General features: G+C 38.6%; 1 protein-coding gene across 2 annotated transcripts in view; it reads left to right on the top strand.

The window, feature by feature from the left end:
• The window catches only part of LOC119545523 (histone-arginine methyltransferase CARM1-like), a 280,411-nt gene that overhangs the window by 229,430 nt on the left and 32,194 nt on the right, over nucleotides 1–18,787 (top strand). For both annotated transcript variants that reach the window (XM_037851118.1, XM_037851119.1), the window contains exons 6-7: nucleotides 4,208–4,385; nucleotides 13,210–13,300. In XM_037851118.1, coding sequence (XP_037707046.1) covers nucleotides 4,208–4,385; nucleotides 13,210–13,300 — 269 coding nt within the window. The remainder of the gene's footprint in view (nucleotides 1–4,207; nucleotides 4,386–13,209; nucleotides 13,301–18,787) is intronic.

The raw sequence follows: 18,787 nt of genomic DNA, 5'->3' as shown, positions 1-18,787 counted from the left end.
CCTCCAGAATGCTTACTCTTTCCATTGCTTTGAACAGAATATAATTAAGTGCTGTCAACGTATGGCCGAGTTTCTAAGCCCAATTCAGCTTCCACATTGAACCAGGGAAAAATAAACAACATATGTTTAAACCATTTAATTCAATGAAACATCTCCTAAATGAGGCAAGAACCATAGCATACCAGGTGAAATAATTGCCTTAATTGATTTTGGCAGGTACTCTGGGACTTAAAAGGATTAATTTCGCTGCTGCCTCCACCTAATGTGTATGTGTGTGTGTATGTGTGTGTTTATGCAACTGATAGACTCTCTACTGTTGGCACAGGCTTTAAAACCCAATTTAATAACACAGAAGCAAGGGCAAAACAAGCATATGATATGGGTTTACTTGTTCATTGATGATATTTAAGGAGAAGCATCTTTATGTGGAATCTCCCTCTATCCTAAATTCTTGATGAAGAACTAAGTCACTGTGCAGCAATGAATGTGGTCGATGATGGAGCCTTGTTCTTGGTTATGAACCTTTGCTAGCACCTGGAGGGACATTTTTTTAAATCATATTTTTTATTGCAGAATACAACATACACACATAGAAGAGACAACTCCTCAAAGCTATTAATATGCTAATGCATTCTGTTAATTTGTAAGAAGGATATATATTATAAAGAAGTTCCAAAATTATTTGATCATGGAGCCCTTCTTTTCATGAACATCTGTAATGAATTTTTGAGAATTTTGCTTTCTTCTAACCATAAAATGTTGTAGCTATAAGGAGCTGTAGAATAACTCCAGTTTTAAGCCCTAATTTTGGAAGGCAGGGTTGCAGAAGACAAAATCTAGATGGTTTAAGTGACTTACCCAAGATCACAGCGCCATTTAGTGCTAAAGGAAGGGCTAGAATCCATATCTTCAGATTTCTAATCCAGTGCCCTTTGAAGCTGGTCAAAGTAGATGAAGGCACAAGATGAACTGTCCTGTAGGCAGGCTACTTGCTGTCTGCTGGATATGTGGAACATCCTTCTTTACCTGGGGAATAATGAGACTCAAAAATTCTTTCTTGTGACATCTAAATTGCCCCTCTCATAGCTCTTAAAGTCCCCTCTCTTATCTCCCTGAATTCCACACACAGGGTGTATCTCACACTCACTCGGATACCCCAGCATTTTTGTTGCTCAGACAAAGGTGAGAGAGAAAATCTCCCAACCCAACATCCTGTTACAAGTTGATGAGGATGTGAATAGAGACAGTTTTATATATTGCTACAGACAACCTTGAAACCCATAAACAGAATTCAGAAAGGGCTTGAAATTTAGAAATGGAACTACCTCCCTGGCAGTGGGGCAGTGTGTATCAGAACTCTTAAAAACTCCACACCCTTCAACTTTAGAAGGAAATAGTGGCAAGTATTCCTGAATTTAATTATATTTTTATGAATAGGCTGTTATAATAATGTAAAATTTGAAATAACTTGAATATCCAATTACAGAGGCTTGGTTAAATGAATCAGGGTACATCTATGGAATACTGTACTGCAAATAAAAATCAAGTTGTAGGACAATTCAGACAGGGTCCAAAATAGAGCTTTCCAACAAGTGTGCCAGGTACTGAGATCCTGATGCCTTTAGCCCTCATGGCAGCTGGAAAGGTGTCACCAGAGCCCCCTGGTCATATGTCTCAAATTGCACGTAGCCTTTCTGACTCACCCCAGTATGCCATAAAGTTGATGTATTTTACGTGTGACATGATGTGTAAAGGGTTCCAACAACTGGTCCAAAACATATTAAGCGAAGAAAGATTATGAAATGTTATTACAAAATATTACCTGTTTTATATACAGAGATACACTCCAAGGTCTGCTAGGAGATATACCCTTCCTACGTCCGGGTGGCAGAAATAGAAATGATTTTTCATTTTCATGGTTTTGTTCATCTACATTTCTCCTTTTTAGTGAACAGTATTCTTTAATAAGAAGAATTTGACAATAATAATAATTTTAATATTTACAAACCCCTTAATATGTTCTTAAACAACCCCATAAAGTAGGCACTACTATTATGATTTTCATTATATAAATGTTACTTTTAAATTCTGGATTTGAAAATATTAGAAACTGGACAAGTTGAGGCAGGTCAAAAGGAAAAGGTGGAAGTGAAATATATATGAAAGGTAGTGACTAATTATCTGTGTGAATAACTGTGTCTCCAGGATATTGAGGACCATGGTGTTAGTGAGCCAAACAGAATCATGGACACACAAGATTATACAAAGACTTTAAGGGGAAACTCAGAAGAACAGTTAGTTTTCAATAGGAAGCAGAGTTTTACTCTTTACTGCTTGATATTGAGGAGATGACAAAGCACTTTGGGGAAAAGGTCTATGTGATGTTGTCTGGAACTCAGGTGAGAGGATGAACTAAAGATGAAGTTTGGACAGTCATCTACAATGGAGCCTTATAGCTCTGTAGCTGCATCTACCCTTCTGGGATGAGAATGTAGGGAACGAAGCGGGGAACCAAAAGCTTTAATCCTTAGCTCAGGCTTTGTCTTCACAAAATCCCATATACATTACTTCTGCAAGTGTGGATGGATGATAGAATGGAATTCCAAGAGTCCTTGTGCTTGGGTGTTCCAGTTTGCTAATGCTGCCATTTTGCAAAATACCAGAAATGGATTGGCTTTTATAAAGGGGGTTTATTTGGTTACAAAGTTACAGTCTTAATGGAGTCTGGAAAACCTCTGTTAGCTGGGAAGGCATGTGGCTGGTGTCTGCTTGCTCCCAGGTTGCATTTCAAAATGGTGTTCTCCAAAATGTCTGTCAGCTTCCAACAGCCATCTTCAAAATGTCTGTCTCAGCTGCAGCTGCAAGCTCCTTCTGTCTGAGCTCTTATATAGTGCTCTAGTAAACTAATCAGGGCCCATGCTGAATGGGCGGGGCCACACCTTCATGGAAATTATCTAATCAGAGTGATCACCTACAGTTGGGTGGGTCACATCTCCATGGAAACAACCTAATCCAAAGGTTCTAACTTGATCAACACTAATATGTCTGCTCCCACAAGATTGCATTAAAGAACATGGCTTTTTCTGGGGGACATAATCTATCCAAACTGGCACAGTGGATAATTGTTGAAAGTGGATGATAGGTTTAAATGGTTTTCTTCATTGTTCTTCCTTAGTAACCTCTGATCTAAGGAAGTACTTATGCTACTTAAGTACTTAAGAGGCATTAATGAGCTTATAGTTGACGAGATGGTGAACAGCACCTTAGATGATGTGTGATGTGAAAGATACCCTAGCCATTTGAAAATGTGATCAAAAATCAAAAAAGCACTACTGAACACAAGGCACAATGCCTTTGGGATGAAGACAGGAAGCAAGTTATGAAAATACAAAATGGAAGGTCTCTGACCATGTAAAAATGCAATGGACAAAGATCTAAGTGTCCCATGGAACCACAGTCTGAACAAGAAAGTGCCATATATATTTATTCTGATGCATATTAGGTGTTTATTGGGAAATATTTTTAAGGAATTAGAAAGGCATAAATGTAATGATGCAGTTACCTTGTCATATATGGCATTAAGAAGAAATATATTAGAAATATATTTCTCTTTAGGTTCTCTTAAGAGAGTTCAAAGTTAGTAAATAGAATTAGAGCACATCAAAGAAAATGAGTATATGACTATAAAAATGGACATCTAAAGAAAGGTTAATGAACACGGTATTGTTTTTTTGGAAATCAAAAGACCAAAGGATAATTTAATAAGGATCAGGATCACTTATTTGTGAAAGGTTTTTGTACAAAACTCTTTGACATCTTTATGGCAGTTAGAAAAATGAGAAACGAACTGAAACCACTAATAAGAAACAGTCTCTCAAAATGTATATACACACAAACCATCCCACACACATGTGCATATCTATTTGTGTAAAGAGTCTGGAAGGTTACGCATCAAAATATTAAGTTATTGTTTGTATGCAGTAGGATTATAGGTGTTTTTATTTGCCTCTTATCTACGTCTTCTAAGTTATCTGTAATAAACGTGCAATATTTGTACAATAAGAAAAATAAGTTAATTTTCTCTTAAAGTGCTTCCAGAAACAAATGATCACTTCCCTCTCATCCCTGTCACTCCTAATCTATGAAATTTATTTTTCAGAAGATTCTGTGTAACAACAGTACTGGTACCCTATTTTATCTTTTTCAGATTCTAGTGAAAAATAACCACCTTTCAGACAAGATCATTGTTTTGCCAGGGAAAATTGAAGAAATCTCACTTCCTGAGGCTGTAGATGTGATCATTTCTGAACCAATGGGGTACATGCTGTTCAATGAAAGGATGCTGGAGAGTTACCTGCATTCCAAAAAATGGTTGAAATCAAATGGTGAGTCAGTTAATTCCTGGTTTAAGAAAACAGGCTAACTTTTTTTTTAAATTAAATTCAGTTTTATTGAAATATATTCACGTAGCATAGAATCATCCATGGTGTACAATCAACTGTTAACAGTACCATTACATAGTTATGCATTCATCACCCCACTCTATTTTTTAACATTTTCCTTACATCAGAAAGATTCAGAATAAGAATAAAAAATAGAAGTAAAAAAAGAACACCCAAATCATCCCCCCGTCCTACCCTAATTTTCATTTAGTTTTTGTCCCCATTTTTCTACTCATCCATACACTAGATAGAGAGAGTGCGATCCAGAAGGCTTTCACAATCACACTGTCACCCCTTGTAAGCTGCATTGTTATACAACTGTCTTCAAGAGTCCAGTCTATTGGGTTGGAGGTTGATAGTTTCAGATATTTACTTCTAGTTATTCCAATACATTAAAATCTAACAAGTGTTATCTATATAGTGTGTAAGAATGTCCACCAGAGTGACCTCTCGACTACATTTGAAATCTCTCAAAAAAAAAAAAACATTTTGCATCACCCTTTTGGTCAAGAAAATGTTTTCAATCCCACGATGCCAGGTCCAGGTTCATCCCCAGGAATCATATCCTGCGTTGCCAGGGAGATTTATACCCCTGGGAGTCAGGTCCCACGTAGGGGCAGGGCAGTGAGTTTACCTGCCAAGTTGGCTTAGCTAGAGAGAGAGAGAGCCCCATCTGAGCAACAAAGAGGCACTTGGGGAGACTCTTAGGCACAATTATATGCAGGTTTAGCCTCTCCTTTGCAGTAACGAGCTTTATGAGGGCAAGTCCCATGATAGAGGGCTCAGCACATCAAACGGCCAGTCTTCAGTGTTTGTGAGAACATCAGCAACAATCCAGGTGAGGAAGCCCAACACTTCTGCATTTTACCGCAGCTCCTCAGGGGACCCTGCATATATATTTTTATTTTCTGCCCAAATTAGTTTGGGATGTGTCGCTATTTCACTCTAACCTATGCAAACCTACCATATCTCACTTGCTATTCAAAGTTCCATGTAATTATGGTAAAACAGGCTAACTTTTAACTAAAAGTTTGCTGCCTTCTCTCTTCTACTTTTGATTCTGGGCAGCAAGGAGAAGAGAACATTCCTAATACACACAATTCTTCGGTTTTCTCTGCTTACTCTTCTATAACCAATGAGCTAGTCTCCAAACACAAGAACCCAGGTGGCAATGTGATGCACAGTATTCAATACGGTATAGAGCACCAGTTCAGAGATATCTGTTTTTGTCCTGGTTCTATCACTTTTTTTAAAAATCACTGGTTGACACTTGACCTTTTGACTTTAGTTTCCTCATCCTTATCCTAAAGTATAAGGATATATTATTGAACATAATCTCTAAAACCCTTTTGAGTATTGGCCTTCTATAATGTGAGAAAACTCTCTGGAGTCTGCCAGTATTTTCTGAGATGTTCTTTTCCTGTTTCCCCTTTCTTCTGATCACTATATATAATCGAGATAATAATATAAAATCCAATATTCTTTCAGTGCTTACCAAGTGTCTGCATGTGCCAAGCAATTTGCATAAATTATTTTATGAAGTCCTTACAAAGTCCGAAGGATAGAGGGTTTTAATTTATTTAATGCATGAGTACTGAGGCTTTCCCAGATTTGGGCCTCCCTGCTCCAGAGGCATTTGATAATGTCTGGAGATATTTTTGATTGTCGCAACTTAGGGAGAGGTTGCTACCGGCATCTAGTGGGTAAAGACCAGGGATGCGTCTAAAAATCTTGAATGTACAGGACAGCCCCCCACAGTAAAGAATTACCCAGACCCCCAAAATGTCGATAGTGCTGTGACTGGGACATAGGTTAGCAGAAGGCACTATTATGACCCCCAGTTTATAAAGAGAAAACTGAAGCTAGATAAGAGCAAGTGAGTTGGCAAAAATACACTTCTAATAAGTGACAGAACAGGGATTTGAACCAAGGTCTGTCTGACACTGAAACGCCCCTGCACACACCAGCTTTCTACCCTTCACCAGAAGAGTGGACATGTTTCAATAGTGCATTTCTGTAGTTATTGCTTAGAAGGCACCCAGCCAACTTCAAAAGCTGCTTCTTGTGAGAATTGCAGCTCCTTACCCCAAATTTTATGTACTTTAAATTGTAAATGTTGTAGCTCCCTACCTTGATAACCAGTGTAGACTAAATACAGAGTGAGCAAGAGAGCAGCTCATTTTGCACACCAAGTTAGGCAGTATATGCATCTAAATAAAACTTGGGGCTCATCTATAATTTCATAAATGTTCCACAATTTAGGGGCTCAGGAATAGGCACTAACAAAAACTTACTCAAAAATAAATAAATATATTCAGGCAAAGTCTACCTCCTGTCAAGAACTTCATTAGCATTCCCATTGTAAAATAGCCCAGGATGATCTTGGAAGCCTGGTATTCACGAGATAAAATTGAAATGTGGGAGATGAAAGTAAACAAACAAAGCTGCTTGGATTTCTTCCTCGATGCCCCCAAGGATGATTTTTTTATGGGATTTTTTCTGGAAATTTTAAGATGTTTAGGTGCTTTTATATGATGAGATTCTGAATATAGTTGATTAGCGTGTATCTATTGAGCCCCTCTGAACTGAATATATAGATTTAATATCTGGGCATCCTTTTATTCCTTGTGGTTTGAAATGGATATGAAAGTTTTTATTGGCTATGTATCTTTAACTAGAGAAGTAGAAATGAATACTAATTTTATCAGCTCTCTAATCTTTATGTTCCTGAGGAAAGGGATGACTGATTTTTTCCTAATTATTTTTATTTTTCATCCAAATAAGACATCATTTAAAACATCAAGTAACAATAAAAAGGCTTACAGAAAAATAGTAGCTGTCTGCCACACCTCTTCCAAGCCCCAGATGCTCCCCAAAGGCAGCCACTTTCAACTCTATTTGTTGTTTCTTCTACTATTTACCTACGTATTTCTATATAAGATTACTATATTGCTATTCTACATAATCTCCGGTTGAGAGTTTAGCTGTACATAGCAGCTCCTTTCCTTCTCGATTCACTTCCCCCACCGCATCTTCTCAATATGTTTATACAGGTTCTCAATCCCTTATCCAAACCCTTGGGGCAAGATGCTTTTCAGAATTCACAATTTGGAGGACTTTAGAAAGGTAATGCAGTCGTACGCCATATATTACTTAATGCCCTCATTGGGATCTGAGGCAACACTCTGTAATGAAACACATTATACTTTGGTGACAAAACATATGAATATTGATACCATGTAGGATAAATAAAGATTATAAATAGACTCATGTCAGTCTGCGTCATGGATTGTTTGTTTTTTGTTTTTTTTTTTTTTCATTTTTATTGAGATTGTTCAGATACCATACAATTATCCAAGGATCCAAAGTGTACAGTCACTTGCCCCTGGGTACCCTCATACAGCTCTGCATCCATCACACTTAATTTTTGTTCAATTTTTAGAAACTTTTCATTACTCCAGACAAGAAATAAAGTGAAAGATGAAAAAAGAAAAAAAGAAAAGGAAACTCTAATCCTCCCCTATCCCTAACCAACCCCCCTCAATTGTTGACTCGTAGTATTGATACAGTACATTTGTTACTGTTTATGAAAAAATGTTGAAATACTATTAACTGTAGTATATAGTTTGTAATAGGTATATATTTCTTCCCTATATGCCCCTCTATTATTAACTTCTAATTGTATTGTCATACATTTGTTCTGGTTCATGAAGTGATTTCTAGTATTTGTACGGTTGATCATGGACATTGCCCACCATAGGATTCAGTTTTATACTTTCCCATCTTTTGACCTCCAACTTTCCTTCTGGTGACATATATGACTCTGAGCTTTCCCTTTCCACCTCATTCACACACCATTTGGCGCTGTTAGTTATTCTCACATCTTGCTACCAACACCCCTGTTCATTTCCAAACATTTAAGTTCATCCTAATTGAACATTCTGCTCATGCTAAGCAACCACTCCCCATTCCTAAGCCACGTCCTGTATCTTGGTGCCTTATATTTCATATCTATGGGTTTACATATTATAATTAGTTCCTATCAGCGAGACCCTGCAATAATTGTCCTAATGTGTCTGGCTTATTTCACTCAGTATATTGCCCTCGAGGTTTTGTCATCAACCCATTTTTTTTTAATATGGTTTTGTTCACTCACCATACATTCCATCCCAAGTAAATAATCGATGGTTTTCTGCATGGTCATACATTTATGTATTCACCACCTTCACCACTATCTATATAAGAGCATCTACATTTCTTCCACAAGGCAGGAGGGAGAGTCAAAGAAGGTAGAGAGGCAAAAGAAAGAGGAAACAAAAATGACAGCTAGAAAGCAGCAAAAGGAAAAATAACCTTAAATCAAAGTACAATAAAGAATCAGACAATACCACATGTCAAGTGTCTAACAAGCCTCCCCTATCCCCCCCTCTTATCTGCATTCACCTTGGTACATCACCTTTGTTACATTAAAGGAAGCATAATACAATGATTCTATTAGTTACAGTCTCTAGTTTATGCTGATTGCATCCCTCCCCCAGTGCCTCCCCATTTTTAACACCTTGCAAGGTTGACATTTGCTTGTTCTCCCTTGTAAAAGAACATGTTTGTACATTTTATCACAATTGTTGAATACTCTAGATTTCACCAAGTTACACAGTCCCAGTCTTTATCTTTCCTCCTTTCTTGTGGTGTCTCACATGCTCCCCACCTTCCTCTCTCAACCGTATTCATAGTTACCTTTGTTCAGTGTACTTACATTGTTGTGCTACCATCTCCCAAAATTGTGTTCCAAACCACGCACTCCTGTCTTCTATCACCCTGTAGTGCTCCCTTTAGTATTTCCTGTAGGACAGGTGTCTTGTTCACAAAGTCTCTCATTGTCTGTTTATCAGAAAATATTTTGAGCTCTCCCTCATATTTGAAGGACAGCTTTGCTGGATACAAGATTCTTGGTTGGTGGTTTTTCTCTTTCAGTATCTTAAATATATCACACCACTTTCTTTTTGCCTCCATGGTTTCTGCTGAGAAATCTGCACATAGTCTTATTAAGCTTCCTTTGTATGTAATGGATCGCTTTTCTCTTGCTGCTTTCAGGATTCTCTCTTTGTCTTTGACATTTGATAATCTGATTATTAAGTGTCTTGGTGTAGGCCTATTCATATCTCTTCTGTTTGGAGTACGCTGCCCTTCTTGGATCTATAATTTTATGTCTTTCATAAGAGATGGGAAATTTTCATTAATTATTTCCTCTATTATTGCTTCTGCCCCCTTTCCCTTCTCTTCTCCTTCTGGGACACCAATGATACATACATTATTGTACTTTGTTTCATCCTTGAGTTCCGGAGACGTTGCTCATATTTTTTCATTCTTTTCTCCATCTGCTCCTTTGCGTGTAGGCTTTTAGGTGTTTTGTTCTCCAGTTCCTGAGTGTTTTCTTCTGCCTCTTGAGATCTGCTGTTGTATGTTTCCATTGTGTCTTTCATCTCTTGTGTTGTGCCTTTCATTTCCATAGATTCTACTAGTTGTTTTTTTGAACTTTTGATTTCTGCCGTATACATGCCCAGTGCTTCCTTTGCAGCCTCTATCTCTTTTGCAATATCTTCTCTAAACTTTTTGATTTGATTTAGCATTAGTTGTTTCAATTCCTGTATCTCAGTTGAAGTGTACGTTTGTTCCTTTGACTGGGCCATAACTTTGTTTTTCTTGGTGTAGGTTGTAATTTTCTGTTGTCTAGGCGTGGTTTCCTTGGTTATCCAAATCAGGTTTTCCCAGACCAGAACAGGCTCAGGTCCCAGAGGGAAGAAATATTCAGTATCTGGTTTCCCTGAGGGTGTGTCTTAGAAAATTGCTCCACCCTTTGATGCCTCAGGTCACTGTGCTTTTCTGCCCAGCAGGTGATGCCTGTTAGCCTATAATTCTTGACTGGTGTGAGGAGGTATGGCAGTGTTCCCCCAGGCTCTGGGGTCTGGTTCTGAATGGAAAGGGCCCCACCCCTTTCCTCCTAGAGAAGACAGAGCCCCCAGGTGGAGGTCATTAGCATTTCGATGGTCTCGCTCTCTGCTTATGCTGTCTCCACCCTTCCTAGAGTCACAGCCCTGGAAACTGAAAATGACTGGGGCTTTCTCCACTGAGCCAAAAAAGAAACAGATAGTCCCCTTCAGACCCAGTCCAAGGCGACCCTCCGGCTCTCCCAGGTCAGTCATCACCCAAAGCCTCTGTCTGTTTTTTGGGGATGCATACCTGTAATGAGTAGTTCACACTCGCTACTTAAAACCCCAGTTGGAGCTCAGCTGAGCTATATTCGCTTGCTGGGAGAGAGCTTCTCTCTGGCACCATGAGGCTTTGCAGCTCGGGCTATGGGGGAGGGGGTCTCACGACTTGGAGCCGCAGGTTTTACTTACAGATTTTATGCTGTGTTCTCGGGCATTCCTCCCAATTCAGGTTGGTGTATGATGAGTGGATGGTCTCGTTTGTCCCCCTGCAGTTATTCTGGATTATTTACTAGTTGTTTCTGTTTTTTTGTAGTTGTTCCAGGGGGACTACTTAGCTTCCACTCCTCTCTATGCAGCCATCTTGCCCAAGCTCCTCTGAGTCATGTTTTGCCATCAAACAATGTTGCTGCAAACTTACAAAAATCTATTGCTTTTCAGAACTTTTTTGATTCCAGAATTTAGGATACTGAAATATGGACCTGTCTCATTATTTGGTTAATTCAGTAATCAATGTTTACTTTATTATGACAAAGTAAATATTGTTCAGTGCTGAATCAGTGATATACTATGATTGTTTATTTTCTCATACAGTCCTTTTTTTTTCCTCCAAGAGTTAATTGCCTGTATTTTCATTAGTTTTCTATATACTCATGGCTGATTCTTTTCGTGCTCTAGCAGATCTGACAAGATTCCTATCAATAATTATTTTTTGAGGCCATTGTCCTGTAATCCTCTGTTGTCCTCCCCAAATGGCCTGTTCACTCTCCCGACCTGTTGCATGCTGTCCTTCTTGGACTTTCCATCACTATTATTTTGTCTTCCATTTACATGTTTTACCCCATCATTTTAGCAAACAATATTCTCTAATAGTATGGAGAACCCTTGGAGAAGTTACTTTTTATTGAGCCCTGTGTTAACATTTATCTAGGTAGAGAGTTCTGAAAACAGTATTTTCTCAGTATTTTTAAGGTTTCCAGTATTGCTATTGAGAAGTACATTTCCTTTCCATTCTAACTCCTGATTCTTTAGTGTGACATATTTCCCCCTCTGGGAGCCTTTAGCATCTTCTCTTTATTTCTTGTGTTCTTAATGTGAATCTTTAAAAATTATTGTGCTGGACGTTCAGTGAGCATTTTTAATCAGAAAACTGAGAACCTTTAATTCTTGGAATTTTTCTTATATTTTACTTTTGATGACTTTCTCCCCTCCATTTTATCTGATCTCTTCAAAACTCCTATTAGGTGAGAGGCTCAGAACATCCTCTTATGAAACACCCCAAGTTTACCCAAGTAGTGATACATGTTTTATTTTTTTTTCTGAGATTGTTTCATATCCTATCTTGAAGTTGAAAAAAACATCAAGCAGTCATTATTATTTAGATACCAATGCATGAGATTTAGATGGGGACATATTAACAATGTTATAATACTGCTTTGCCCCTGACTATCTCTGAAAATGCGCTAAATAAAATCTGATCTTCTGTTTTAACAGACCCAGAGGACAACTTTGCTAAAATATGGAGTCATTGACAATCAGATGAGATTCTTGTCCCTAGATTTTGCTCTTACATTTATTAGCTCTGTAATCTTCCCTAAGTCATTTAAGTTTTTCTGTTACTTAGTTTCCTCATTTATAAAATGGGTATCATGATAGTACTTACTTTATATTGTTATGAGGATCAAATGAATTGAATACTTGTAAAGACCACAGAGAAGTGCATGGCATATTTGTCATGGTCAAGAAATTTTAGTTATTGTTATTGCTATTATTATTTTTATGACAGCATCTCCAATTTCTTATGCCATCCTCATTTCTGAAATAGGATTAATATTAGACTTTCTTTCATGTGCAATTTGATAAATGGCTATGAAAAAGTGTCTCCCTATAATGACAAGAATAATAATGCTGACTACCAGGTCTGCCTGGTAAGAAAGTCCTGACTTCATGCCTGCCAGTCTCATTGAATGTTTGCCCGCTGGCATATCCGCCTTTCCCCCACATGACTGTCGAGGCCAGGAGCAAAACACAGGTGTGTGCTTCCCAGCATGGCATGTGGGAGCTTCCATATAAGTGTAGATTCTAATAGCACACAGATGAAGTTAAATAGTCGATTTGATTACACAGGGACAAAGACAGGGAATGAAAATAATCACATGATGGGATGATGGCATTTTCATTATTTTCAAAACTAAGTTGTTTTTTACAATAAATAAGAGAAAAAATAAATATAAGAGCTTGCCTAGGATTCCAAGTAAAGGATACAGAAAGGAAAAAAGTCAAGAGTTGAGAAGGTAGATATGCCAGGCTAAATGCCTCACCTAAGAATGTGCAAGTGTTAGCAACAAACAGCTTTGTGACTTGCTTTGATGTCTTTTCTATCCCTTCCAATCTTATGCCTAATTTTCTTTTTCCTGCTTTGAGGAAAAATTGTATTTTAGTTTGCTGTATAATAATTAAGAAGAAATTAGAGAGGACTTGTCTTAGACAGCAGGTGAGAGTCTCTATTCACAGAAAGTCAGTTGAAGTCAACTTCTGGGTCTGTTTTTTGCTCTTAGGAATGATGTTCCCGACGTTCAGCGACATCCATTTGGCCCCTTTTTCTGATGAGCAGCTCTACATGGAACACTACACCAGAGCCAACTTTTGGTAATGTTCTCTTCTCTCTTCCCTTCCTTTTCCTTCAGAATAAACCAGGGTTTCCCAGCTTTGGCTCTATTGACATTTGGGGCCAAATAATATCAGGGGGGAGGGCAGTTCTGTATGTTGTAGGATGTTTAGCAGCATCCCTGGCCTCTACCCTCTAGATGCCAGTGGTACCCTCCTCCATAGTCATGACAACCAGAAATGTCCCCAGACATTGTCTAATGACCCCTGGGGTCAAGAGTGCCGCCACTTGAGAACCACTGGAGTAGATGTAGCAGGGAGCTGCTCATGCAGTATCAGCCATCCAAAAGGCTACGTGATGCTGAATGGCATCCTCCCCCTGCTTACTGTCCCCTCCTTTCCACCTTTCCCCATCCATGGCCATGGTTTCTGTTAGAATGTGCCTTTGACAGAGAACATGTTAAGCATTACACCTCACTGTCAATGAGTTGATCAAATCCTTTTTGCAGTTTTCCACTCTTTGGTCACTGGCCTTTGAGCAATTCACTTCACCACTCTGAGACTTAGTTTCTTCATTTGTAAAATAGGAACTAATACAAAACCCCTGCCAGTTCTAAACCCACCATTTCTTCTGGGATTCTTCTTTGAGAACTGGTTTTATAAAGAGAAGGAGGGAGGGAAAATGAGGATATTGTTGCCCATGGGAGGGAGAAAGACAACAGATATCATCCGGTGGGAATGTTATTGGCAGGGAGGTGAGAATGGATGCTAATATTTAAGCTTTGAGTCCTGCCTTAGGCATACAGGACCCTACAATCAGAGATGTCCAAGGTGATTTCTGGTCTTTGTGCTTTACAATCCTACCAATACTCTTAGTGAAGGGACTGCAAATAGAAGACTGTGGTTTCATGGGTTAAAAAATTCTTTTGAGGAGTGGGGATCAGAGGGCTAAGATTCTTCTCTCTCCCCATGATTTTCTCTTGCAAAATAGGCTTTTCTGCCACAGAGTCATTGCATATCGTGGTTTCTCTAATTCTCAGTTTCCAAACCACAGACATTTTCCAGTGAGGGTGAATGTCCTTTTGGTGTGGAGGAGGAGGGTTGAACTTAATAATGATCATTGCTCTGTAAGCTCAGGTGACCCTAAATGTTTACATTTTAAATGTGACCTCTGAGCCAATGGAAATCCTGGAGAGTTAGGAATTTTAGGCAATGGAGTAGACCAGACTAGTTGGGGAGGTTTTGTTATCCAGACAGTCCTTGTGTAACTGTTCAACTACTCCATCCACCTCCTTCTTACTATTAATGATGTCAGTGGATTGGCCAGGCTCCCTGTCAGCATGCAAACATGCTGCTGTTTATTCTATCTATAATGAAAAAAAACAAACAAACCAAAACTTCTCTACACCTCTCTTCCCCATCAGCCACCACCCACCTCTCAAAGCCCTTTTGCAGCTAAATTCCTCAAAAGAGTTGTTTTATATTCACAGTTTCCAATTCCTCCCTTCAATTTCTCTTATGCCATTCCTGCAAAAACACCTTTATTAGTATCACCCATGCCCTGGCCTCCACATTGCTAAATCAGGTAATCATTTCTCACTTCTCAATGTACTTAACCTACGGCAGCATCTGAGCATCATTTGAAACAACTTTTTAGCTCCACACTCTTGGGTTTTCTCCTGCTTCACTGGCCTCTTTCTCCACAAGGCCTCCCCTGGTTGCCACTGGTCTCCGTGGCCTCCTGATGTTGGAGTGTTTTGGGATGCTGTCTTTGGACCTCTTCTCCCTGGCGAGCTTACCCATTCCCATGGCTTCAAATACCATCTACATGCTAATGACAAGTGTGTATCTCCAGCCCAGACCTGTCCCCTAAACTCCATATTTTCATAGCCACCTACCTCCTGGACATCTCCCCTTGGAGAGACTTATGTCCTAAACCACACTCCTGATCTCCCCTATGCCCATCCAAGCCTGCTCTACTCATAGTTTTTCCATCTCATTTGCTAATAACTTGATCCTTCCAATTATTCAGACCCCAAACCTTGAAGTCCTTTCTTTCTCTGCCCCCCATATCCAAACTGTCAAGAAATCCTATTGGTTCTACCTTCAGATATATCCAGAATCTGACTAACTCTCACTACATTCAGTCCACCCCCATAATCGCAACATCTAGGTTATTGCAATAGCCTCCAAGCTGTCTATTCTCAACGTGGCCAAGACCTTACAATAGCCATGAGGTCTACATAGTCTAACCCCACTTCCTACCACTGATACTGTTCAAGCCACACAAGCCTCCTTGCTGTTCCTTAGTCAAATCAGACATGTTCCCCACTATGAATCTTTGTATTACCTGGTCTCTGTACCTGGAATGCTTTTTCTACAATATTCAGGAGACTAATTCCTTTACCTCCATGAAGTCTTTTCTCAAATGCCACCTTCTCAATGAGCCCTACCATGACCACCCTATTTAATATTGCAACCATCCCACTCTCCATCCCTCTTTTTCTGCCCTATATTTTTCCTCTAGCACTTACCACCTTCTAAAAGATAAATGATTCATTTATTTATGATTGTTTATCATCTGTCTCCCTCCTGATATAATGTGAGCCCACCAGGGCATGGATTGGTCAGTTTTCACTGCTACATCCCAAGGTCCCAGAACTGTGCCTGTCACATAGTAGGCCCTCAATACAGCCTTGTTGAATGAATGAAAACTCTAGTAGTCTCAAGCATATGTGGAAATAGTTAAGATTTTAGTCAATACTTTCCAATTTTTCCATTCTTCCTCTTTACAAAATCAGAATGATACTATGAATAACATTTTATGAATTTATTTTTCAAAAATTCTGACAATGCTTTGTTGACATGTTCTTTATCTTTAAAATATTCTTTAGCTGCGCAGCATTTCTTTTGTGGCTAGATCATAATTTGTTTATTCAAGCTCTAATGTCAGATATGAAATTCTTTTAATTACTTTCTGTAAGAAATAACACTAAGGTGGATATCCTTTTATAGAAATCTTTGTGTTCATTCTGATTATCACCTTAAGATAAATTGCTGAAGGCAGAATTACTGGACCAAAAAGTGTGAGGTAGGAACTTTTAGAAAATTATTCTTATATATTGCCAAACTGTGCCCTAGAAAAGTTTTACCAATTAACACTTTCCCCAGTGGTATTTGATAACATCTGCAGATTCTTGCAGACTCTTGCCTATAGGGATGTTTTTTTAAATGCTAATTTGATTTGTAAAAATGGTGTCCAGTTTATTTTTAATCTGTATTTCTTTGATAGCTGGTAAGTTTGAATGGTTTTACATTTAGCCAACAGGGACAAAAAATATTTTCAATATATATATAAATTTATCAAAACTCACAGCTTTCTCTCACTTTCTAATTCCCTTCCTTTTCTAAAGAGATTTCTGCATTAGATTGCTGGCACTTGGGCCTTTTGTTGGTTTGATCCAGGAAATAGGTAGTGAAGGGCATTGAAAGACTCTCAGAAAGCTTGCTTGATTTCCTTTAGAAGAGGCAAAGAAGTGGAAAGTCTGACTGGAAGGAAAGTGAAGAGGTTGCAAAAAGTGAGTTTGGGTGAGTTTTGAGGGAGTGAGCTCAGAGACTGAAAATCAGCTAACAGCCCGAATAAAACCATCAGCTCCAAGTTGTCAGTTATCAGCCCTCCCTTGACGTTCCTATTAACAACACTCATTGCAGTTGATTCTTTCTTCACTTCACTCTGGGGCCTACACCTGGTCTTCCTCCTACTGAACTGGCCCCTACTTCTCAGTGTCCTTTGCTGATTCTTCCTCATGTCTCGAATCTTTAACAATGGAGGGATTCCCGGGTTAATTCTTAGAGGTCTTCTCCTTTTTGACTACACTCGTTTCCTTACTGACCTCACCCATTCCCTTGGGTGTACGACTCCAGCCTAGCCCTCCTCCCTGAACCAGACTTTAGATATCCACCTGGCTGCTTGACATGTCTACCTGGATGTCTATCAGGCCTCTCACATTTAACATTTGACACATCTAACAGAGCGAGGCTGCTGCTTTCACACGCCCCTCTGTCCACCCTTGCAAAACAAACAAAAAACAAAATAAACTCCCTACTTCTCCTTGAGTCTTGCAATTGCTCCCTGATTTATTTCCCCCTTTTAAAGAACAGCCAAAATTATCTTGATAGAGCATCATCATTCCCAGCCGTAACACTTCTTTATGCAATGGCTACCACTGGCATTACTGGAAATAATTAGTTCAGGGGTTTTAAACCAAAGCCTTTAAATATGATTTTTAAAGGGATTCTCATATCAAGAAAAGTACAGTTGATTCTCATTATCTATAACAGCAATGTTCTATAAAGTCACCAGAAACACTGGATTAGCGAATGTGGAACCGGGATTCCCAGTGAAAATATGGGATTAGGTTCCTGATAGCCACTGGTCACAATACGTTCATCAACTGATCAGTCCATTACCTTGTTTTATGTGTGTTTCTGTTTAAAACACCTTACTTAATAAATATATTATTGATTCATTGAGACATTGAACATACTGACAACAGCTCTATAACTCATTCCTGAACTAAACTTATCTTGCATATTTTCTCCATAAATATTTTTAGGAACAGTAGATAGCACTTTAGCACTACACTTGGGGCCATTTTAGATAGTGAAATCACCAACAAAAAGCACAAAAACACCAACACCGTAGCACTAAATATACTACAAAAAGGACACTTGTTTAGCCTGAGAGCTGAAACAAGAAGGCAGAGCATCACCTTGCTCAACTCAGCTAGGAACGTGCACTCAAATTTTTCACCTCTCTGCACATGTCTGCAAATGACCAGGAAAGCACTCTTGAGTATTGATTTGAGGGTTACAAATAAATTTCAGTGAGTAGGCAAATTTGCAAATGCAGAATCTGTGAATAATAAGGATCGACTTTATATAGATAGCATCAGTTAAGAGGAGCAACCAAATATTCTCAAGAAGTTTGAGATGGGACTAGTTTGCCATATCACAGTTATTACAGTGATAGAACATAAAAGCATAGGCAGAGTAGCATAGTAATGAAAAGATCAATGAACAAGTCTAGAGCATGACTGAAATGGGTTGAGTTCTCAGTTCTATTGATTACTAACTGTAAAAATTTTGCCAAGTTAATCTCTCAAAGATACAATTTCTTATTCATAAATAGAAAATAATAATATTACCTACTTCAGAATGTTGTTGTGAACATTAATGACATAACTAAACTTAGTACTCTAACTGCCACAAAGCAAGTGTTACCAGAAATAATTGGTTCAGGGGTTTTAAGCCAAAGCATTTAAATATGATTTTATTATTATTTTTTTTGTTATTAGTACTGATATTATACATTAGAATTGCCAATGCCGTCAAGTTGCCCAGCAAACTCACCTGTCTTATCCTGACTTCCCCAGAAAGCAGGGCTTGAGACAAAAGCTTATGTGTTAATAGTTGATTAAGAAGACAATCCCAGTGAAGCAGGGGTAAGGGAAAAGGGAAATGAGGCAG

Source organism: Choloepus didactylus, chromosome 10, assembly GCF_015220235.1.
Source record: "Choloepus didactylus isolate mChoDid1 chromosome 10, mChoDid1.pri, whole genome shotgun sequence".
NCBI classification, from domain to species: Eukaryota; Metazoa; Chordata; class Mammalia; order Pilosa; family Megalonychidae; genus Choloepus; species Choloepus didactylus.
This window is presented reverse-complemented; position numbering and strand designations above follow the sequence as displayed.